The sequence below is a fragment of the Tubulanus polymorphus genome, chromosome 2, assembly GCF_964204645.1.
Source record: "Tubulanus polymorphus chromosome 2, tnTubPoly1.2, whole genome shotgun sequence".
Lineage (NCBI taxonomy): Eukaryota > Metazoa > Nemertea > Palaeonemertea > Tubulaniformes > Tubulanidae > Tubulanus > Tubulanus polymorphus.
This window is the reverse complement of record NC_134026.1, coordinates 13597018-13621818: the sequence shown is the minus strand read 5'-3', so window position 1 is coordinate 13621818 and position 24801 is coordinate 13597018. Positions and strand designations below refer to the sequence as shown.

Below are 24801 nucleotides of genomic sequence, written 5' to 3'. Positions count from 1 at the left end.
TTAATTTTTGATTTTTGATTTGATTTTGGTTTACCTTTGTCAGCAGTATGAGGATGGCATTAAGCCAATTCATGTAAAATCGCGGTACATTTTTTATGTGAGCATTTGTTGATGGGTTTCGTCGTCAGACGAACCCATCTATCGCATCATCGTTCTGTCTGTCTGTCTGTGGATGTTTCTTTATGACAGGATTTAAGCTGTTTGTGTGGACTGATTTTACTGTAAATTGGCACATATATTCTGTACATGGTGTAGATGGTGCAGCTTGGTTATTATTTGATTCTGATGTTTATAGGTGCTCAAATTTGGTTATAAAATAATCAACGTTACTCGTTAGTTCAAGCCGCTGTAGCGCGTTTCTACAGCAACGCTTAATACACTCACTGTGTGTGTGTAACACAGAACAGGCTTGTACATGGATATATGATACGCTCATATGCATACTCATACTCATACTCATACTCATACTCATACGGGCTGGTCTAGTCTAACGCCTCGCGCGCGATATTCAGCGCTAATGCCAAGAGACTGGGGAGTGCTCCGGACACTACGCAGTGAAGACTTTTGGAATACGGATAAGGCCGGATCATTCTTTGCAATTTCAGACGGTCGCTACTCTTTATATAAAAACCAGCATAAATAAATTGGCCAGCTGAGATTTCCGCCCCGAATATATCACTCAAATTTACTGAGTACGGGAGCTTCAATCACAGTCGCAAGAAATATTGATGACAAAGTCAAAGTTTAACTACATATTCCACAAAACAAACAAGGCATTTTGATGAATAAGTTTATGTTGTTTGAAAAAACACCGAAATATTATCAGCGCACCACGGCAGGTAACGGTGCATCCACTATTTCCGCAGTGATAACACCACACGCCCAAGATCCGTGTTTTGATCAATGCTGAGAACTAATCTTAAGTAATTAAAGATGGCATTGAGTGTCATCAATTGAACCTTTCATTTTAAATGCCCTTACATTAGCAATCGTTAGAGCCCGGCTATCTTGTATTTAGTTTGCAACACTGATGATTTTGATGTTTTTGATACTTAGTGCACAACGCGAATCGATTTTGTTCTACCGCTGGTGAATATTGTTTTCCTGTTCCACTTGGTCAATCGTAAGAGTAGCTATAGACCCTCAGGGTTCAGCTAGCAGTTGGCCTTAAGGTTCAGTCTGTGAACAGCTTCAAGACACTCATGTTGAAATATGGATGTGAAGCATGTACCCAATGAACTGCATGGTTATTGGCCAATGCCATGGGTTCTTGGCGATTGTGCCAAGAGCAGACTGTATCCGGTGGCCATGGTAAGTATATTTACTGACGTTTTACCTCGATAGTATGGTTTAAACATCCACCGCATCAACACAGTTATTTCCATTCACTTTTCAAGTTCTAAGTCAATACCGAAACCCATCATGGAAAGTTTCTTTCTGGTTTTATTGGTTCTTGGGTTAAACGACTTATAATCGATGCGATTGAAGACATGACGAATCTCCGTCGATGACATGGTCAATTTTGTTTAAATTTGACTACTATATGGTGATGTTGTAACGCTGCTTGGCGCGTGCACGTTTGGTATGATAACAGGCTGAATAATCGTCGTAGCAGAAGATTAGCGCTGTGTTTTCTGTTTGATAGAAATTGTAATAAATTGTAATTTCTTGTGACCTGAAAATACTAAGCAGCAAACTATAGGTATAGGTCAAGGTCTGAATATTGTAGTGGTAAATTCCAGGATTTAAAACGACCTAATACTACGCCCCGGTGTTTTCGCTTCCGCGGCCATACATTGGAAAAGGTTTCGTTTCCAAGACTCAATATTCAGCCACCCTCTGATATGTGACAACATATGAATTTTATTTGAATATTTTTTCAAGTTGTGAAAAATATTTTTTTGAAAATATAAAATAGTTTCCCTGCTGTGTATACCTACGAAATTTTGGACATATAAACAAAGTCTATAAACAAATGTTTATCTTTGGTCTTTTTTGACTAAAAAATAATTCTTTAAGAAAGATAAAATACAATATAAACTTCTAGAACTTTAGAGTCACGAATTAAAAAGATTTTTCAAGCAATGCCCTTGCTCCAAACAACCTCTAGCTTTCAAGGTAAACCACACTTTGCATGGCCAATTAAATTGGATTACAGGGGCAATACAGCCTATAATTAGGGTTTCTGCTGCTTTGGCAGAAACCCTCTTGTAATTCTGTTGATTATTATTATTATTATAAGTTTTCCACTTTCCAGCCAAAAAATTTTTCTTAAATGTAACTCCTCTCAGATTCGACTACCAACAGCTTATACACGTAATTTTCAATTCTCTCAGAAATATAACTCAGCGCCTGACCATTTCGGATTTGCGTATAGTAATCTATTATGAATTAATCCCGCATAATTACCGGGTCTAAACAGTGACAAGAATAACGCGAAGAAGGCCTAAAATTTACTGGACGACCTTGAGCGTTAATTCAACTGTAAATCCCATTTAGTGAACACCTTTCTATAGTCCGGACACGTCAATTATCGCTATCTGATTCATATATGAGCGATTCAAAAAGCCGCCATTTTGTTTTCGCAAATCACGTAATCGGACTGATATAAGTCCCGATCCGCCATTTCCTGTTTTTGTTTTATCTATCGCCGCCATTTTGTACCATCTTCTGTTTGGCCGATGAACTCAACATTACCTTAATCGCTTCAAAGACGTCGATGCCACATCAAGTTCGAATCCCGACAATGCAATAATTTCGTTACCTATAATTTCCTCTTTGCGATTAAAGTAAATTGATGTTTATTGAATATACGTTGTTAAGGTCGTTTTCAAAATTGTTATTGTTCAAACATATGTACAATATGTAAACTGTCACTAATAGATGAAAACAAAAAAAAACTTTTTTTTTAAATCGTTGTTTATTTCTGAATGCAAATTCCTCACTTAACAAATTGATGCATAAAAGTAGACCAACCTACCGGTAGTATTAACAAAATTATGGATCAAAACGCGCAAGGAGAGCATGTGCGACAGACTAGTTCATGCAACTGCCACCGGGAGACTTTGAACGAACCATATCTTTGGTTAAGCCATTTTGGTACATCGATACTTTTTACGTGGTAGCCCTTGTATGTAGCTGGACGTATTGGCCCCACTCCGCGCGGTTGCGCCACCACGCGGGATTTACGCGAAGCAAGCAAACACAAACATGGCCACTCTCTCAATTTTCAATGATAGAAATCGTGTATGCATTTCAATTTTTTCGGCTGTTAGGGTTTTAAGGCACAATATAAGTTGATGATGTGATACGGCGATGTTAATTAATGATAATTCCGCAGTGAAGCTAGTCACGAACGGTGCCGATTGAGTGTACAGCTGCCAAAAACACTGAAATGTGCGTAGTTGCGTAACTATTTGCAGTGAATTGCAGACGAAACATGAACGGCCGTTTAAAAAAAAATTATACCAATCGCAATTGTAAAATAAAAATGAGATAGAACCTAAGTTAAAATTCTGGCCATTTCTTAAAATGTTATTACTAATTTTTAGTCAGTGCGGAACGTTTAGTTCTCCAACAATAATGAGGGGTGGTAGGTAGTCATGCAATTCAAGTCATCATTTATTACACGTTACTTCCGTGTTGTTGAAAATCTCGCGAGTCCTGGACCAAACCCCATTGAACAATGTGATCTGTGTGCTGGCCACAAATGCACACAGATCACACTACACTACCCATTACACACTCCAGTACCCACAGCTTTCATATATCCATCCAAATATTTAGTGTCATTCTTCCTGGATCCATATATCCAGTATATTGTTGACCCAGGTTGCGCTTCTTGGAAATAAATCATATGTTATGAACTGTAGAATTATTTTGATGACGCTTCCCAGTGCAATATATGAACCAGTTAGGCAGAAACCTGTTATCGCTGCTATGCAGCTATATTTCTACATTGATTTTCATGAAATTTACTGGATAGGTTTAAAACTGCAAACACCGGGTAGACATAAGTGGCTTTGCCACATACTAGTTATTATTTTTGAACATATTCCATCTAAATATGTTTTTCACAAAATATCCAGTGTGGAGAGCATTCGATCTTTAAGAACTCTCCTGATTTCGTTGTTAATCAACTTTAGTATGGTTGATTGGTGGCCCTTCTATTAAATTTTGTTTTGACAATTTAGTTAGTGTGTGGCATAAAGCTTTAGAACCCTATTGATTTTGTCGTTAATTGCATGCAAGGTGGCTAATTTTGGATAAAATGAAAAAAGGAGATTATCATAGAAATGTCCCAATTAGTGCATTTGTCTCATTTTTCTGTAGAGTCCCTCAACATATGTTGCCAACAGAAGAAGAGCATTAGAATATACTATCAACAGGTAAGGGCTTTTTTGCATGGTAAAACTTCAAAATTGCTGTTGAATGTGTTTTGAAATAAAGTTGACCTAGTTCAGAGTACTCAAGCAGTAAAATAGATTAGGTATAGAATGATGTTTAGATTGCCTTTTACCCACATCTACAATATCAAGTGTTCAAATTCGAGGAATTTCCCCCATTTTTGATGATTTTCAAATGTGATGACTTTTCAAAATCATCCAGATTTGTTAAGAAATTTAGGAGGGCGATGGATGAAGTTTGGTGAGTTATATTGTTAACACGTTTGCTGCCACCTAGCGGTTTAAGGTCCGGTCGCCATTGCCAATGCTAATTTTTGACATTATACAATTTATATGCTGCCAGCACTATACGTGCATTGATGAATCACTGATCTATTTTAGTATAAAAAACCAATGACGAGATAACTCGTCACTGGCACTGGTGAAGAGATTCTCAATTTTTTCTTGTCCCCATTTCCACTGAAAAGTGTGAAAAATCAAATAGATATCTAAAAAAATAAAAGTTTTATTGTAAAAATGATATAGAGAGATTTTAGTTGTTATATTCTCTCTAACTATTGCCCGGAAAAGAAGCTAAAATTCATTGCTTTCTGAAGATTTTTTTGTAAAAATTTCAAGTGTGCACCAGACTTGCGTTACCCCCATAAATGATATCTTAGTCTCTCCATACTGCCAGACAATTGTTAGCTGGTTTCTCGCCTCTGCAAGGTCATTCATAACGCTATGAAATGACATTGAATCGATGACGATATAACTCGTCATGGCAAACTGCAGTGCACCTACCATGACGATTTTTCTTGTCAGCCGCAGTGAACATGTTAAGCAAGTTCAGCATGAATATATATCAATCCTCACTGAACTGAGTACAGTAAAACCTCCCTTAGTGAACACCTCTATTTAGTGAACACCTCCCTTAGTGAACACTTTTTGGCCGGGCCCAAATTTTTTCTACTCATTTTCAATTAAACAGAACCTCCATTTAGTGAACATCTATCTATAGTCAACAGTGAACACTTTTTCGGGTACCAAATGAGCATTTTACCCCTCAATAGAGAACAGTGGTCCCATCCCAGAATGTCTAGACAGTCAAAGTTTGCTAGTAGACTCATTGTTATCAGTTTCTAGGTGTTCATCATATACCATATGTATACAAATCATGGTCATTCAATGGCTAGTTGTCTTTAATAGTTCTTAGGCAGTACTAATTCGGTAAATTGGTGACTGCAATTATGAATGGACAGCTGTTATTGTTTTTTGATTAATGCTTAATATTGGGGGTAGTTATTCAAACTACTAGTAGGTGGCGTGACACAAATATGTGCTACCTCTATTTAGTGAACACCTTTCTATAGTGAACAATTTGTTCAGAACCCCAAGTGTTCACTATAGAGAGGTTATACTGTATTGTTTATTGTGCTATAGAAATCAAAAGGGTGTTTGATAAGTGTTCGAATGGTTCTATCATATCAAGAAATGCCATCGGACACATTTTACACATTTTTAGGATCAACTGTGTTGATCCTTATAGAACGGTCCTGAGAGAAACTTTCTGTTAGCTCTTGGTGGCACAAATTGTAACCAATGGATATACACAACTGATATTTAGTCATTATGAAGGAAAGAGATATTGGAATTGATATGGTAAGTTTGGTCAATTAGCTCTAAGCCGTTTTGGAGTGCTGGGAGAAAATCTGCAAAACTTCACTGAATTTTTCCCCATTCTACTAATCAATGATTGACCTTGTTTCCTGACATCACAGGGAAAGCCCTTTCAGTGACATTATCAAGAACTGTTCTACCATGTGACTCATAGGGAAAACCCATTACTATGTTTTATCACAAAGTTGAACATGCTTACTACACAGTCTACGATGATTTCATCTTTATCAGCTGCTTATATGTTATTGCAAATCCAAGAACTAGTCTATTTTTGTGCTCAAAACTGAAATGTACTCAGTTGATCCTACAGGACCCATGGTCCTTCATTGAAGTTTTCAAGCAAAATTTTGAGAACGCATAGATCACTTACTTTGATCTTTTGCATATGTTAGTATCTCCCAATGGTGCATCAGCATGACAAAAATTGGGTCGATTGGACACAAGATGGTCGCTATGTGACCTTTTTTTGCCCAAAAGGGCATTTTTGCCCAAAAGGGCATTTTTGCCCTCAATTCTGAGACTCGTAGCTACTGTATGGTTGGCCATTTTTCCTTTAAATTCATGATGGTTATACTTTGAGAAGGGCTCTTAATACATATCAGATATTTTCTATGATCAGTCAAGCGTGACCAGATTTATAAATAGAAAAAGGTTTTTTGAGGAAAATGTCAATAGGCTTTAGCTTATAGTCTTGATATTTGATAAATTGTATCACTGTTGTAGTTTTCCATCTCCTTGCATGGACATGGGGTTACCCAGGTTCTTCCCCCACCAGGGGGAGTTGAATATTGAATTATATAAAATTTGCGTATTTATTTGGTACCTATGGATACTTTGAAACCACAATCAATTGCAAAATTGTAGCTCATGGCATGTTCTATGATTGGGGTGAGCTTCAAGGTCGTTGATTTTTGTATATGGTCACCAGGAGGAGTTAAATAATGAAGTAAATTAGTGTGTTCTTATTGTATTGGTCCCCAAAATTTATAACCACATATGCCATGAATCAATGCAAAATTGTAGCTGGTGACATGTTCTATGATTGTGGTAAGTATCAAGGTCATTGCTTTCTTATTATGTTCTCCAGGGGTACTGAAATTTGAATATTAAAATTTACTGATTGGTGAACGTTCCAAACCACTTCCTAAGTGGGTGGGGTGGGGGTGTCCTTGTACCCCTAGTTTACATATTCCAAATACATTCAAGTGATAGATTAACCATGAAATGAACTCTCAAATAACAATCTAGATTAATTAATAGATTAATGTATAAACATTGTAAAGCCACAATCAAATATAGCCTACTTTGTGAGACAAACCTAGACAGATGTTATAATATGCCATATATATAGACTTTGTTAATTACTTGGAATAAATAAATGACTTTTTGACAGAAAGATTGATAATACGAAACCTCGAACTAAATAGGATGTGTATTTGAATTAACAGGGCCCACGGAGCGTGCACGACCTTGGGGCCTGGGCCCACCCATTATTATTTTCACCAACAATATTTTTAGGGCCTTATTTTCGTTTTGCCCATTATTGCTTTGAGCGGCTTGGGATTGCCCTGTTCTCCTTGACAACAGCGTTCAATCTTGCGTAGATCTTGTTATTTCCAAGAGTTTGTTGACGATTGTCTTTTGGAAAAACTGTTAAAATCCTGGGTCCAGTTCTACAGTCGTGACTTAAGTCAATAGTTGGTCTAAGACCAGTCTTAAAGATATAGACTGGTCTTAGACCTGTTGCATAGTCATGTCTTATTTAGGAAATTAGTCTTAGATTCTAAGACTTAGTCTCAAAATTTAAGACAACTATTTATATGGCTTAAATTCGTTAAGACTCGTCTAAGACCAACTTAGTAAAACAAAATGGCTGAATTATTTCCTGGAATTTATTTACCGGCACCAAAAAAAAGAATATCGTCCTTTGGGTGACCCAATACCAATTTTTATGGATGAGGAGCTACGCTAACGATTCAGATTTTGATCACAAGGAATCCAATTCATCGAAGAGCAATTGGGAGATCGTTTGAGGAATGATGTCAAAAACCAGAGAGGTTTACCGATTTCACCAGTTTTGCAGGTTTTAATTGCATTGAGGTTTTACACGACTGGAGCTTTTTTACAAACGATTGGCGATACATTCAGTGTCCACAAGAGTACTGTTAGCTGAATAACAACGAGAGTCACCAAAGAGCTATGTGAGTTGCTACCAAATTTTGTTAGATGGCCACAAACCGAAGGGTAAAAACCGCAACTGATGACAGAATTCCATCAAATAGGTGGATTCCCTTCAGTGATAGGGTGTATTGATTGCACTCATATCAGAATTCAACGGTCGTACCTGAATGAAGCTGATTATGTCAATCGAAAGCGGTACCATAGCGTGAATGTACAGTGCATTTGTGACTATAGAGGTAAGGGCATTGTGTAATAAATGATGCATCTAAATTTTTGTGTATATTCTTTCAAGTATTCTAATAATTACTATTATTTTCAATAGGAAAGTTTACCAATGTTGTGGCAAAATGGCCTGGCGCAACTTAGCACAGCCACATATTCCGTACATCTGAAGTGGGACGGGAAGTTAATTCCAAGGGGTTTATTAAACATTCCAAGGGGTTTATTAAACATTAAACATTGTTCTTAATCAAAAATCTAAATATATACTTCAGGTATTTCAATGAAAATCCAGGATTCGGAGGTATGACGCATGGATTGCTACTTGGGGACAGCGGATATACATTAAGAAGATTTCTGATAACACCCCATACGAATCCACAAAACATATGTCAAGAAAGATTCAACCGCTCACACAAATTAACAAGATCCCTCATCGAAAGATCCGTTGGAGTTTTAAAATGAAGCTTTCATTGCTTACATGGAGAAGTGAGAATGCAACCAGAAAAGGTGTGTAAGATATTCGGAGCGTGTGCTGTCTTGCACCATATTGCAATCGATTTGCGTGACATTGATCCGGTTCCAGTTATTGAGATAGAAAACGTAGCTGGGGAAGATAATGATCTCCAAGGACGGGAGACAAGAAATCACATAGTAAACACATTCTTTGCCTGAAGGTTTGAAACTTTATCTTTTAACAACAAATAAAACTACACAGCCAATAACAATACAATTACAGAACTGTCGGCAAAACCAACTAACGGCAAAAAGTGGGAGCGAAGAGTTGATGTCAAGCTGAAGTCTATATTTTAACTGAACAACATTTACAAAATTACATGAGTTTATATAGTAAGGTAAGTTGACAAGAATAAAGTTTTCTATAGAAAAATAGTGCCAGAAACTGATTTTGCACAATAACTTGGACCTAGGTGAACTATATTACAATACACATACTTGGAGTTCATGCAACCACTGGGAATAAATACGGTGAACAGATTGAAGAATCAATATAAAATAAACGACCATGAGACAGGCATAATAATGCGATAAATCTGTAACATTTCCTCCAGCTCAAAACATGATGCAGAACAATATTTAAAAATACTACATCAAAATTTTAACTTCAAATCAAATGACGACATCTACGATTATGATTTCTCTGATAATTCTTTAACTGTCAATAGCACGACGCAAAACGGTTCGTTTTTCAAGAGTCCGACTTTTCGAGAATACAAAGCTTGCTGACAGGACGACGCAACGAACCTGTAGATAATTTGACCTCGGCGGATCGGACGACTCCATCGGCTCCGGGAAAAACATATACTATGCGACCAAGCTTCCAGTAACTGCGCGGGCACCTATCGTCTACGACGAGAACGACATCTCCAATTTCCAGGTTTCGCGTCTGACGAGTCCACTTGCTACGTCTGATCCGAGTCGGGACATGCTCCTTTCTCCATCTCTGCCAGAAGTGATCAGCGAGAGTCTGTGCTTGCTTCCAGCGGCGTTGGTGACTAACAGCTACATCAGAAATCACCGGTGACAAATTAGGACTGGATCTCCCCAACAGAAAGTGACACGGTGTTAGCGCTGACGGACAGATATCGTTCGCATCGGTGTAGGTTAGCGGACGCGAGTTCAGCACGGCTTCGACCTCCACAAGAACAGTGTATAGCATCTCATCTGTTGGAGTAAGGTTTCCGATGACAATTTTCAAGCACTTCTTAACGGATGAAACCAAGCGCTCCCAGACGCCTCCCATATGGCTGGCTGTCGGCGGGTTGAATAACCATTGGATCTGGCGTTGAGACATCTCATCATTGATACGCTGTTGGTTCAGAGCATCTAGCGAATGACGTAACTCTCTCTCCCCAGACTTCAGGTTGGTTCCGTTATCCGAGTATACAGTGGCTGGACGACCTCGGCGGGCGATGAAGCGGCGAAAAGACATCAGGAAACTGTCTGTGTCCAGTGAATGGCTAACTTCAATGTGGACTGCTCTGGTTGACAGGCAGGTAACTAGAAGACCATATCTCTTCTCTGTGTTGCGGAAGCGGCGGACATCAAACGGACCAAAGTAGTCGATCCCAATACAGCTGAATGGGAAGCTTGTGTCGAAACGGGCAGTAGGCAAATCTGATATCAATGGAACTTCAGGCTGGACACGCCTCAACTTTCACTTCATGCACTGGTGCACAAGCTTCTTAACAGTAGAACGGGCTCTCGGAACGTAATACTCTTGTCGGACTTCGTTTAAAGTATGCTCTGGACCTTCATGCATCAGAAGGACGTGGATAGCTGTGACAATCAGACGGGTGACATCATGACTTCTTGGCAGTATCATCGGGAACTTGACAGCGACATCAACATCAGCATTCTTCAAACGACCGCGTGCTCTCAGGATTCCATCTTCATCTATGGTAGGGCACAGCTGCAGGAGCTTGCTGGAACGAGCGATCTTCTTCTGAGCTTTGACAGCAGTGTATTCTTCTGGATAACCATCTTCTTGGGCAGACTTTATAACTAACAACCTGGCAGCATTGATTTCGGCAGCAGTAAGCGGACCAATTCTGGAAATGGACTTCTTGATCTGCGAACCAGCATTCTGGATGAACCTCAGGACCCAAGCAACGACGCTGCGGTAACGAGTCCAGGACGTAAAACGAGAAGGATCTAGTACATCGTTGGCTTTCGTCTGAGCGGTGACGTTGACAGATCTTCTGATTTCTGGATCATTTGTATCCAGGTTGACAATAGGCAGCGACACATCTGGCCAACTATCTTCCGACTGGTACAGAAAAACTGGAGCTTGAAACCATCTTTCAGCAAGGGCAGCAGCTGGTATACCTCTGGAACAATCATCAGCCGGGTTTTGACTCCCCGGTACATGGCGCCATTGTTTGGGAATGGTAGAGTCGTGGATTTCGGCAACCTGAACGGCAACGAACATGTGGAACCTCATGCTTTCGTTCGACACGTAGGACAGGACCACCTTACTGTCTGACCAGTACAACGTTTCGTCAATGTGGCATGTGACTTCCTTCTTTATGGATTCACCAAGCCGTACAGCTAGGACCGCAGCCTGTAACTCGAGACGGACTGTCGACATCTTCTTCAGAGGGGCAACTCTAGTTTTGCTTATGACAAAACAGCAACGGGTGGTACCATCTGGCATCATCATCCGGAAATAAGCGACAGCACCAAAGGCCTTTTCCGATGCGTCACAGAACAGGTTGAGTTCTCTTCTTACAGGCTCAACATCGGTGGGCTTGAAGCATCTTGGGATCGTGACTTCTGACAGCTTGGGCAGGTCTTGGAAGAGCTCTCTCCACTGTACAACATCTTCTGGCAATTCAGCATCCCAGTGTAACTTCTTGGACCATGTAGCTTGCATCTGGACGTATCGGCCCCACTCTGCGCGGTGGCGCCACCCCGCGGGATTTACGCGAAGCAGCAGAACACAAACACGGCCACTCTCTCAATTTTCAATGATAGAAATCGTGTGTGCATTTCAATTATTTCGGCTGTTAGAGTTTTAAGGCACAATATAAGTTGATGATGTGATATGGCAATGTTAATTAATGATGATTCCGCAGTGAAGCTAGTCACGAACGGTGCCGATTGAGTGTACAGCTGCCAAAAACACTGAAATGTGCGTAGTTGCGTAACTATTTGCAGTGAATTGCAGACGAAACATGAAGCCTTAACGGCCGTTGAAAAATAATTATACCAATCGCAATTGTAAAATAAAAATGAGATAGAACCTAAGTTAAAATTCTGGCCATTTCTAAAACGTTATCGATTATTATTACTAATTTTTAGTCAGTGCGGAACGTTTAGTTTTCCAACAATAATGAGGGGTGGTAGGTAGTCATGCAATTCAAGTCATCATTTATTACACGTTACTTCCGTGTTGTTGAAAGTCTCGCGAGTCCTGGACTAAACCCCAATGAACAATGTGATCCGTGTGCTGGCCACCAAAATGCACACAGATCACACTACACTACCCATTACACACTCCAGTACCCACAGCTTTCATATATCCATCCAAATATTTAGTGGCTTTCTTCCTGGATTTTGGCTCTGATGATGACAGGTGCTACCATACCAAATGGGTCAAAAATCGAGGATATTAGCCTGAGTAGTTCTCGACGGGAAAATCTCTTCAGCTCCATACTAGGCAGCTTGATACCAATTCCATCCACCTCAGCATTCCACCAGACACCTAAGGCTCGCTCGGAGGGAAGACGATCGTTGGCGACCTCTACGGACAGCTCTCCTGGTGGAAGGGCTTGAATGACTTCTCTGCTGTTGCTTAGCAACATGGTCAGTCGGAAACCTCCATGGCGTACAGCTCGAGTAACATCTTGTACCATTCTGGTTGCTTCGGGTGGCGTCGTCTCTGAGTGTAGAAAATCGTCTATATAGAAGTCTTGTAGAATGGCATTTCGGACATCTGCAGCGACCCCTGGTTCGTCAGCGGTTTTCCGAAGGGAAAAACAAGCTATGGCTGCTGAGTACCGGGCACCAAAGATATTTACGACCATCTGGTATCCATCTGGCTCTCGGTCTTCAAGATCTCTCCACAGGAAACTTAAGGCAGGCTGGTCTTCAACAGCAATCTTCACCTGGTGGTACATTGCCTCAATATCACCCATAACAGCAACAGGGTCTTGCCGAAATCTCAGCAAAATCCCTGGTAACCTTTGAAGGAAATCGGGACCGGACATCAACAGGTACGACCATGCAGGTATGACCAGTTAGCGCCCAACCATAATCTGTACGGACAGCTATGGGCTGATTTGGCTTCCCCACTCTTGCTTCATGCTGGACTATGGCTTCGGCGACATTGGCTCCAAGGAGAACTTGAACATCAGAGACATCTGGCGACGAGACATCTATGTCATCAAGGTGCGACCAGCTTTGCTTCGGTTTCAGTCGAGTGTGAGCAACAGGAATCTACAGGGCAGGAACGGACCATACTTCATCTACATTTATCAGCTTCTGTGTGCTACCACTTGCGAGCGGGGCGACATCTAGCTTCACCAACTTCATTGCTCTCTGGCATCCTTGACCTTCAACTGTATTCAGTCGCAGCATCTTGTCTTCACCATCTATACCAAGTTGATCAACGATTTCTTGACTGCATAAAGACGTCTGCGAACAAGGATCCAAGACAGCAAATGTGTCGACAAATTTACCATCGTCACCATGAAGACGGAGAGGAACGACTTGCAGAAGGACTTCGTCACTTACAGCAGGGTTCCTGGCTAAGGTGTAAACTAGGTTCTTAGGTGGATCTTCTTGCGATTTCTTGTCTGCAGCAGGCTGAGGCACCGTCCCCGTTGACGGCTGTGAGCTCCCTTCCGAGCTTGGACGACGTGGATATATGCGGCTGCTTCCATGTAGCAGTGAGTGATGTCTCTCTGAGCAACCTGCACTTGTACATACTTTCTTTGACCGGCACTGGCGTGAAGGGTGACCCCAGCGGAGGCAGGAGAAACACCGGCCATTGCTTGCAGCAAACTTCGCTCTGGCATCTGGCAACAAGGACGTGAAGACTGGACAATTCATCAGGAAGTGGTCACCTTTGCAGCTTGGGCAGACTTCGGGCTTAGGCTGGCTGGACTGTGAACTGCTGGAACCAGTGGCAAGTGAGGAAACATCAACTTCAGTGTTGTTCACACACTTGAACGGTGTGGACCTCGGGCCTCAGGATGAACGGTCATCTGGCTTCGCTACATCTGCATAGCTTTGTAGAATTCGGAGCTGCAGAGCTAACCATTCACTGAAGTCGAGTAGAGTCGAACGTTGAGCTCGGTTTTCCAATTCCAGGACTTGCTTCCCCCAGTCTCGTTTCAGATCTAGTGGTTAATTTTTGGACAGCGCGGCGAGGTCACCATGAAACCCAAGGGTCTGTAACGTGGTTACGGCTGAATGGACTGCTCCTTGGTAACTTTCGAGGGCTGTGGCGTCATGTGCTTTCAGCTGGGGATGATCAAACAGGACTCTGAAACAGGCATGGACGACATCATCCTCTTTCCCGTAACGGTTCATCAAGGCTTCAAGGGCATGGTGGTACAGGCATCCATCATACAGCATACCAGCAATCAGCTTTTGCGGTGGACCTTCTACGGAGTTCTGTAGGTGCGCCATCTTCTCATCGTCTGCTAGCGAGTCTTGGCTATGGATAATAGAACGGAACAAACCAAACCATCTTGGCCAGTCTGCAGAGTCACCTCGAAAAACGGGCAGTTTCAGCTTGGGTACGGATTTCGCAAATGTAGAACTGCGTGGTCTTGGTGCTGCTGGCTGGAACGGCGTCGGTGGTAACGGCTCTGGACGTGGCGAGGGCGTACGTCTAGGCAGTGTTGTCGGTGCTGGCGGCCATCTAGGTTGGTAAGAATCAGTATGCGTGGACATCAGTGGCAATAGTGATGGTGCAGGAATCGGACGTGGCATCGGTAAGTATGGCATATGTGTCACTCTTGGTGGCGGCGTCTGGTGACAGGTCTTCTGGAGGCAATTCATCTACGGTCTCAACGTCGGTTGGTGTTGGTGTTCGGGCCTCGAGGACGGCCGTCGTGATCTTCTCGATAGCTACTCGGTGTTGCCTGTATACCTCGGCCATATAATCGTCGGCATCTTGAACATCTGCATCATCTACCAGCAAGGCTGCCAACTCTTCATTAATCTCGTCGATTGCGTCAACATATTGGCCTATCTGCAACAGGACAGCTTTCAGCTCTTCTCGGGTTACAGTGATGGCTATCAGGACTTCAGCCTTCAGGCATTGATGCGTGAAGATACCCTTCTTAACCCCACGGGCTCGCCGCAGATTCTTCAGCTTACCAGCTAACTCTGCCTCCATCCGGCTCGCGGGACCAAAAAATGTTGGCAAAACCAACTAACGGCAAAGAAGTGGGAGCGAAGAGTTGATGTCAAGCCGAAGTCTATATTTTAACTGAACAACATTTACAAAATTACATGGGTTTATATAGTAAGGTAAGTTGACAAGAATATAGTTTGCTATAGAAAAATAGTGCCAGACACTGATTTTGCACAATAACTTGGACCTAGGTGAACTATATTACAATACACATACTTGGAGTTCATGCAACCATAAACTTACTGGGAATAAATACGGTGAACAGATTGAAGAATCAATATAAAATAAACGACCGTGAGACAGCATAATAATGCGATAAATCTGTAACAAGTACAATACAACTTACAGCGAAAACACATTATGGTACACAATGAATGGTCATAATTGTAAAATTATTCCTCTTTTTTCTTAAATAAACTAATTTCTAATTTCAGCTTCTCGATTTCTAAGTCTGTTCGCATCATTTTCTCCTCTAGATATTCAATTTGCTTGGAGATCAAATCACTATGGGTCGCCGCTCGTTTCCACTTCGCAGCTGGTGGTTGCTCTTAAAAGAAATTCAAAACATCAATTGTTTTAACATACTTTCTTGTACCGGCATCATTTCTAGGAATAAAACTTTTTGGAATGAAATTATTTTTAAATGCTGTTCTAAATGCATTACCTATGACATCGGTAGTTGTTGCTTCTTTTCCACAATCAACGCCTTGTATAGGAAACTGATTATCTTCTATCAGAACCCGCATTTGCATCCATTGGATATCTAAATATAGTTATGTTTTTGATTTAGAATAAAAGAAGTATATATATGGGATTTGAATTTTTATGACTTAATCTCAATAAACACTAAGAGTATTAGTGAAAGAATCAAATAGAATCTCCATATATCACTTACTTTCATCATCTAGTTGTGTTTCGACAACGATTGAAGTCTCAGGCCACCTTGAATGCCGGTTCTAGTTGGTCTTTCAGACATCATATCAATCACGTCATTCGTGATTCTGCTTAATTCAGGCGATGGGGCCCTCCACCTGTTTTACTCATTGAGACCTTTGCCTGGGTGAATTTCTTTTTAGATTCAGCTTGAATATTATTCCATTTCTTCTTAATATCATCCACTGATCTCAAGGCAACTCATAAACTTAGCTTTTTGAGTAATTTCATCCCAAATCTTCATTTTCGTCGAAAAACTTATTTTGGAAGAATGATGCCGTCAGAATGTAGTGTTTCTCCTTTACAAGCCCTACCAACATCGATGTTTCATATATATCATCACTGGTAAAGTTAATAGACCTTTTTCGTAGAATTTTACCACTGGACACATTTGTTTGATCTGAATGGTCAGCCATTTTGAATTTTTTCTAGTTAATCTTAAGTCAGTCTTAAGTTGGTCTTAACTGAGACTAGTGACCTGTCTCTGCAACAGACCGAATAGACCAACTTAGTTAAGACCAAAATAAATGGCTAAGACCAACTATTGACTTAAGTTGGTCTTAATTTTTAGTCACGACTGTGCAACAGGGCCCTGAATGTTACAATTGCGGGCACTTAAGGGCAAATTTTTGGAAAATATCGGGGGGTGGGCCTTACTAATGTAATTTTGCTTCTGATTGATGGGGGTTAATTTTAGGCAGTCCAATTTACATCTTTCAGCTTATATTTATTAGCCATTTTGAAATACGATAGTCAACCATCCAACTGACTGTATGACGTCGAGAAATCAATCTTTGGGCATTTTTTGGTAGAGCTTGGCAATGGATAAATGGATAACCGACTTTCCTGTTGCAGTGGGACATCAACAAAAAAGCCCTGTTACCATGGAAGCACATACTGATAAAGGTTGTACTCCAACATTGTTGACTGTCTCCATGTTAACCAAGGCGACAAATGCATTAAAATACCTATGAAATGATTTTGGTTACATCCCGATCTTGAGTTGTCACAGAAAAGTGATACTGGTAGCGATTCTTATGTTTTGGGGTCTCTCTACCCGTTCTTGGGCAGAGAAAAAAGCTACGATCACCTAATCACCAGGTTTCTAAATCTAGATTATCAAGTTATCAAAAATATTCATTTCTGGATGGGAAAAAAAGGATAGAATATCTTAAGCCGCTCAGAATTAATTCATGTTTTTATATTGCACAACATCTAGGACATATCACTCAGCCAGTTGACTACAGATTAAAGAATTAAAAGCAAGAATTTATTTATTCAATCTAAAATATATATAAGACATGACGTTTCGATCTCACCCTAGAGATCATCGTCAGGTGTGAGATATAGACTAAAAACAGGGGTATATATACAGAAAGAAGGGAATCATGGGACCATTTTTGTGTCCAAAATGCAGAGACCTGTAGCTTTCTAATGGTTTGCTGTTTTTAGGCCAGCCGTAGGCTGAGCCTATTACTATACAAATGGAGCAAATTTAAATGACATGGTTTCCACACAAAAGGCTCTTTTGCTTGCCAAGTGAGGGCATATTTGAACAAATCACGTATTTAAGCGTAATCCATTCTCGAAATCGTAGCGAGCAGAATTTTGAAATAGGGTCTCATAAAAATGTTTTCTGCATTTTTCACGAAAGTTAAATCGGGAAAATTTCAATTTTTATCAGCCAATCAGGAAGTTGTCTTCCCTGTGATTGGTTTATCTGAAAATATCAGCAGCTGTTCACGTGAATTATCGCTATTTCATTACTGGCGCTTTTGCGCATGACGTCATGTATCAACACGCGACAATACTTCCGCGTTCGCTACGTGTTCGCTGATTGGCCCATTTACTGGGAAATTCCACAGAAGCCTAATGTTGTTTGTTACAAGCGCTGTGATTGGCCCGACCCGATTCTGGCATGTCTTTAGCTTAGTGGGTTCGAATCCCTTGACGGGTAAAGATGATGGATCCTATCAATATCTATTGAAACAAATAAGTTTCCCGGTTGGGCAGCCGCGGATATCTACCGGAAGTCCGGTTCGATATTTCGAGGTTTCTTTGAATTTTGGAGTGATATTGAAATCCGGTAAATACCAGCGGTAGATTGTGAAAACCCATTGCATGATATTTGTATTACTTAATCAACGAAAAGCGTCGGGGCCGCGCCAGGATTTTTCGTGATTCAAGTAGCGCAATAGCCTACTTCTTCGTGTTCGTCCACCTCAATTTTCATTCCGCCGATCTCTGACACGGCTCTGTCCCCGTCGACGCTGTGATTGCACTTTCGTACCACCAACATTTTTTATTTCTATATCAGGGAGGTCTGGAGAATAAAAAAGTCAAAATTTGGATATCACATAGGCCTGATTTCATCGAATAAGTCGACCATGGTCGTTACGTTTCCGTACTTATTACCACCTAAAACCGTCTGAACAATTTTGTCACAACCAACATTTCGTTTACAGATATCAGGGTTCACGTGAACCCGAGGTATCGTCTACTGTTTTACTTCCGGGTTTTATTTTACGATTTAAAATTGTATTTCAAGATCGATTTCTATGAAATCTTTAGTTGATTTGGTGTTTGGGAGGAATTTTTATTTGCTCTACAGAAAATTCATCCTTGACAATTGCGCAAGGTTCGCGAAAAAAATGGTTTTACCAAATCGGGTGTATGACCTTGATATGCTAATTAGCCATGTGCCCGAATTGCAAATTCAATCAAATTTTATTCTGCCAAAAAAATTTTGAATACAATTCGCTTTCCGGGAGTTAATGGTATGCTGCTTTGAGATGGGTCTTTAAGCTATTGAGGTCGAGAGATAACCATCTCGATAGTTCGTGAGAGTTCCAAATTTTTGAAGAGGCTTCAAGGTAATGTCTTGATATTTGGTTTATACGTGTATCTATCCTAGACACATCTTCAGGCCAAAAACTGGCCCTGTCAGATTCAAGATGGCCGACTGGCAGCCATTGTTGTTAGCCAAAATCAGCACTTTTTCACATTTTTGAAGTTTTCGAGGGAAATTTTGAAGACACTTTGATCAATAACCTTGATCATTCGTATATATTTGTTTCCCCCGAGGGCCCATCAGCATGAGAAAAATTGGGTCGATCGGACTCAAGATGGCCGTACTGTGACGTTTTTTGTTCCCAAAAATGTCAATTTTGGCCTGAATTCTGAGTACTGTAGCTTTCTAATGGTGTGCCATGTTTCATTGCAATTTGTAATGGGTTTTCTTTGGAAAGGGATCTTTTATATCCGAGAGGGTATTTTTGACCAGGCAATTATGACGCACTTGGCGGCCATCTTGGAGTCATTAGTACTCATTCGTAGGTGGAAAAAAGTTTTTCCACATCATAATTGATACTTAAGCATATTTTGCTACTATAATCAATTGGAAAGTTGTAGCTCATGACATGTTCTATGATCGAGGTGAGTTTCAAGCTCATTGGTTTTTGTTTATGGCCACCAGGGGGCGTTGAACAATACAATAACTTAGTATTTCTATATTACATTCGTACCTATGCATATTTTGCTACCACAATCAATTGGAAAGTTGTAGCTCATGACATGGTCTATGATCTTGGTGAGTTTCAAGCTCATTGGTTTTTGTATATGGCCACCAGGGGCGTTGAACAATACAATAACTTAGTATTTCTATATTACGTTCGTTCCTGCTGTCTGTGTTAACACACGATTTTACTATGTAAATGATATTGAGCAGGGAGTGTATATTGATAAATATAACCCACGGATTACATCATTTATAAAAAGCAAATCTGACAGGCTGGCCATTGTGCCCCTTGGGGCTCTTGGTCACTGAATATTGTGATATATACTTTAAAAAAGATCTAAAACATATCAGACAGATTTCTGTTCTAGCCACCAGATTACATAAGACATTTTGTAACCGCAATTAACTGCAAAGTTGTAGCTCATGACATCTTCTACAGTTGTTGTTGAGTTATTGTAAATTTGATATATCATGATTTAATGTTTTAATAATCAACTTAAAATTACCTGGTGGCTCTGTGTGGTACAGTTTGTTGTAGTCATCTGACGCTATGTTGGCGCTTGCCGGACGCACTAATTTTCAACATGGAACATCATAACAATATGTAGAATCCGGCCCTCTTTGCCACAAAAGCATTTGAGTAGCATGCAAAGTCCCTTTTCCATCGAGGGTTGATTCCTGAAGGTCTATATTATCACATGAAGCAATGACAAGCTTTCCAGGCCTACCACATGTCCAGCCGCATGAAACATGTTGACAAGCATCTCCGATCTCGTTGCGTGATGTAAAGCTTAGCCAAGGCCTAAATGTTTTGGCGTTACGGTTTTACCCTTTGACATCGTATATCTTGTCCGATATTTTTAACACTTTTTTGACTCTTCTGCTCACATATATGTGGCTGGCCTTCAACGAGTCCTGATAAAAATAGTTTAAAAGAATTTGGTTGCAAATCAGCTACCACTTCCTGGTTGATTTTAACTGAGTCATGGTGACATTCAATGCTTTTCAAGTCTCTTCTCAGTTTTAATGCGGCCTGAACTATACATTCAATACACTCTAAGCGGGCTCCCGTGTTCATTCATATCCCTAAAAATGGTATAAAGACATAGGGCTCAACTCCAGAACAGGTAAAAGTAAATGTGCACAGAATCTACCCCGTATTTAGCGCCCCCTATATGCCGAAAGTGAAAAATCCCAGAGTGGCAGACGGGTGTTTCAAGGTGGGGGGAGTCTCACCTTTCATCTAAGCCCGGGTGCCAAGCTCTACCAAAAATTGCCCAAAGATTGATTTTTCGACGTCATACAGTCAGTTGGATGGTTGACTTTTATATTACAAAATGACTAACAAATGAAAGGCTGAATCCAAGAACATGTCTATCCCACTTTTGAGCCCAAACGTCTACTTTTACTTAGTAGCCACTTGAGAACAATAAGCAATTAACGATATCGGCTACTTTTCCAGTAGTATACATTTCAAAACAGTCACTCTGGAATAGTATTCCTTTCAATTCGGTTGGTTTTCTATAGTGGCTGTTTCGAAGAGTCTACTATTGAAAAGTGACCATTTTGAAACATCTGGTTTTGATAGTGCACACTAGCAGTAGAGGTGACTGTAAAACCACCCGCCCGTTAACAGTGACTTTGTGATAGTAACTCCTACCATAGCAGCTACTCTCAAAACACATCGTTTCTAAAAGTCAACTATTGAAAAGTGACCATTTTGAGATCGCTTGCCAGATTCCCTGTTATAAATACACTGTAGCAACATATGCTTCAGATTTGCAGTGATACATGACAATATAAACATACGGAAAACTCTACTCACGCTATAGTTTGGGGTATAGTTCTATTTAGAGTGACTCAGTTGAGATCTGAAGATATTGTAGATACTCTTTGAGGATGTGAAATGTAATGAGCGATTCCCAGCTCTAACCAATAAAAGTCGAGATTGGAGTAAAATTTGTTTACAAATTGTCAATAGTTATGTAGTTTTAAGATAAATCAAAATTTCCTTCTTTTCATGGCGATATAATTGAATAAAGAATTCAATTTGAACAAATGCAGCTATTATCAAGCATAGGTCTGCATTTATTTTTGATTTAAATTCTTAGATTAAAAGAGCAATCATAAATTCAGGCTAACCTCTCATTATTGAAATGGTGGTTTATTTTCAACGGGGGCCTGGATGTCTTTGCATCTTAAATTAAGATGTGCATTTCGGAGTGTTCGAATTTCCCTGAATTCTAATTTCGAGAAATCATTGATTTTTTTCAAACATGCTATATCCATGTGGACTTTTAACATTCTAAAGAAATCATCAAATTGTGCCCATATTTGATCGAATTTAATAGAAGAAACTTTGTATGGTATTCAAGATTTCATTTGGATTACGGTAACGGCTTTCCCTGGGGTCATGAATGAAGAAATCCCGTAATATAATTATAAATATGATAAAATTTGTTAAGGTGAAACCGCAACGTTTTGACTGTAGACTAACAGCCATCATCAGGTGGAATGTAGACATTCCTAGTGATAAGGGCTTTTAGTCAGATGGCTGTCAGTCAACAGCTGAAACGTTGTGGTTTAACTATAATAAATTTCATGATACAAAATTCTATTGTGGAATTTCTTCATTTATCTACAGTTAACACGCTTTAGAGTATTTTATTCGACTTCTTCGGGTCCTGTAGTCGTTTAGACCGAAAATTATTTACTTATCGGCAAAGATGGGATATACAACCATGTTGGTCGCTATGAGAGGGATTCCCTGTATTTCTGCATCTTTGTTGGTTCTAGCCCGCATTCACTTCCAAATTCAAGTATTGGTAACGTTGGTTTACGATAATTTGAGAAAAAGAGTTTAGTAGGAGAAAACTGATAGTTATCTTATAATTCAGCGATTCATTGGTTCATCGATTCAGCGAAGTTCAAACACCGTACATTTTGGCATGTTATTATATTGGCACCTTGAAATAAAGTTTCATAGAGATATTGCGGTGCTGGTTTGTGGTCTTTTGGTGGCCAATGCAGTTTGTTCATTCGTTCATCAATCACTGTCTAGTTAGCCAGTGTAATTGACCTGCTGACCGATAGCTGCTGCTGGGTTTTTGATAACCTATATAAACAATTTACTTAACAAAGTAGGAAAGTATGTGAAACTAGAATTACAGCCTATCGCATTTCTTTCACATCTTAAGCCAAAAGAAGTTTTCTCTATCAAATGAAATTGCTGACTTCAAAATTACGTGAACATCTCAACACTGCACTTTTATACGCTAATTGTTTGATCTTTTATAATAAGTTGGTAATTTCATATCAACCAAACTGTATAACTACGAAATAAGATTTTGATTATGGTATCACTTCTTGCGAGCGATAAAACGATTCAATATTCATTAACGAACGAGCAGAGAACAGCGTGACAAAGTGAACATCACATGGATTACTTAAAAATCGTTTGTTTCGAAATAAACAATAAATTCAAGGTTAATTCTAAGTATTTTAGATACATTTTTTTCGTAATTCATATTTTTTGAACATATGATTTTATTTGTATATTCCTCTCTCATATACCCTTAAAAACAAATTAAGCCTAATAGACAAATTTATTTTTTTGTCTACCAGAATGTTTTATAATCGCAAATGTAAAACAAAAATCTTAAAATACTAAGAATTCTAGGACTGGCACCATATTTTAGTATTAATGGATTTAATCCATGATGATGTTATATGAATGAATAGTTTTCCATTTTGTTGAGCGTAATATAATTTAGGGGATTCTTATTATCTCAAAAACTTTGATTTTCTATTCACAGAACTGTATTCAAAGCATACAGAGTTCTGTATACAAAGCATATAGGGTTTAACAGTACCTTTGAACCTGTCACGTATCACTGCAAATCTTTAACAGATGCTACTATTTTGAACAGGAAATAACCATGCCTTCTCAAAATGGTCACTTTTCAATAGTTGACTTTTAGAAACGATGTGTTTTGAGAGTAGCTGCTATGGTAGGAGTTACTATCATTAAGTCACTGTTAACAGGCGGGTGGTTTTACAGTCACCTCTACTGCTAGTGTGCACTATCAAAACCAGATGTTTCAAAATGGTCACTTTTCAATAGTAGACTCTTCGAAACAGCCACTATAGAAAACCAATCGAATTGAAAGGAATACTATTCCAGAGTGACTGTTTTGAAATGTATACTACTGGAAAAGTAGCCGATATCGTTAATTGCTTATTGTTCTCAAGTGGCTACTAAGTAAAAGTAGATGTTTGGGCTCAAAAGTGCGATAGACATGTTCTTGGATTCAGCCTTTCAAATAGTAGCTGAAAGAGTTGAATTGAACTGCCTGAAATCAACCCCAATCAATCACTGGTTCAGGCTGGTTGAATGATTGTTTACATTGAACCAAAGTTTCTTATCATATACTTCAATGTTAACATATATTATAAAGAATTGACAGCCGAACACACAACTTTCTCTATATTTCGATCCATATTTCTGATTTCAAAATCGAACCCCTCTTTCGCTCCTGGGAGGTGTGGTTGGTTTATAATGGACTGAATCAAAACAAATATACTAATGAAATAGATGAAGGGGACGATTCCTAATCTAAGATAATGAAACATATAATGAGGTTAACTTAAATTAATACCATTACCAAATCACCAATTACCTAGACTCTTATGAATTAATTTTATAGAATATTGCCTCTAAAAAGTGGGATTTGAAATATGACTTAGTTGGTCTGGTGCCTTGTCCCATACCACTGTTTTCCTGCAGATTACTATTTATAGTGAAAAATAAGAAGTTCCGCGTCATGCGTTTTACTAGACCTATCGGCCCCACTCCGCGCGGGTGCGCCACCGCGCGGGATTTACGCGAAGCAGCAAACACAAACATGGCCACTCTCTCAATTTTCAATGATAGAAATCGTGTGTGCATTTCAATTATTTAGGCTGTTAGGGTTTTAAGGCACAATATAAGTTGATGA

The 24801-nt window shown here is 39.7% G+C and overlaps 1 protein-coding gene across 1 annotated transcript in view; it reads left to right on the top strand.

Annotated features, from left to right (window-relative positions):
- LOC141900106 (inositol polyphosphate-5-phosphatase A-like) overlaps window positions 1-24801 on the top strand; it is a 221486-nt gene that overhangs the window by 110715 nt on the left and 85970 nt on the right. The window contains exon 8 of the mRNA XM_074786850.1: window positions 4333-4388. Within this exon, the coding sequence (XP_074642951.1) occupies window positions 4333-4388 (56 nt within the window). The remainder of the gene's footprint in view (window positions 1-4332; window positions 4389-24801) is intronic.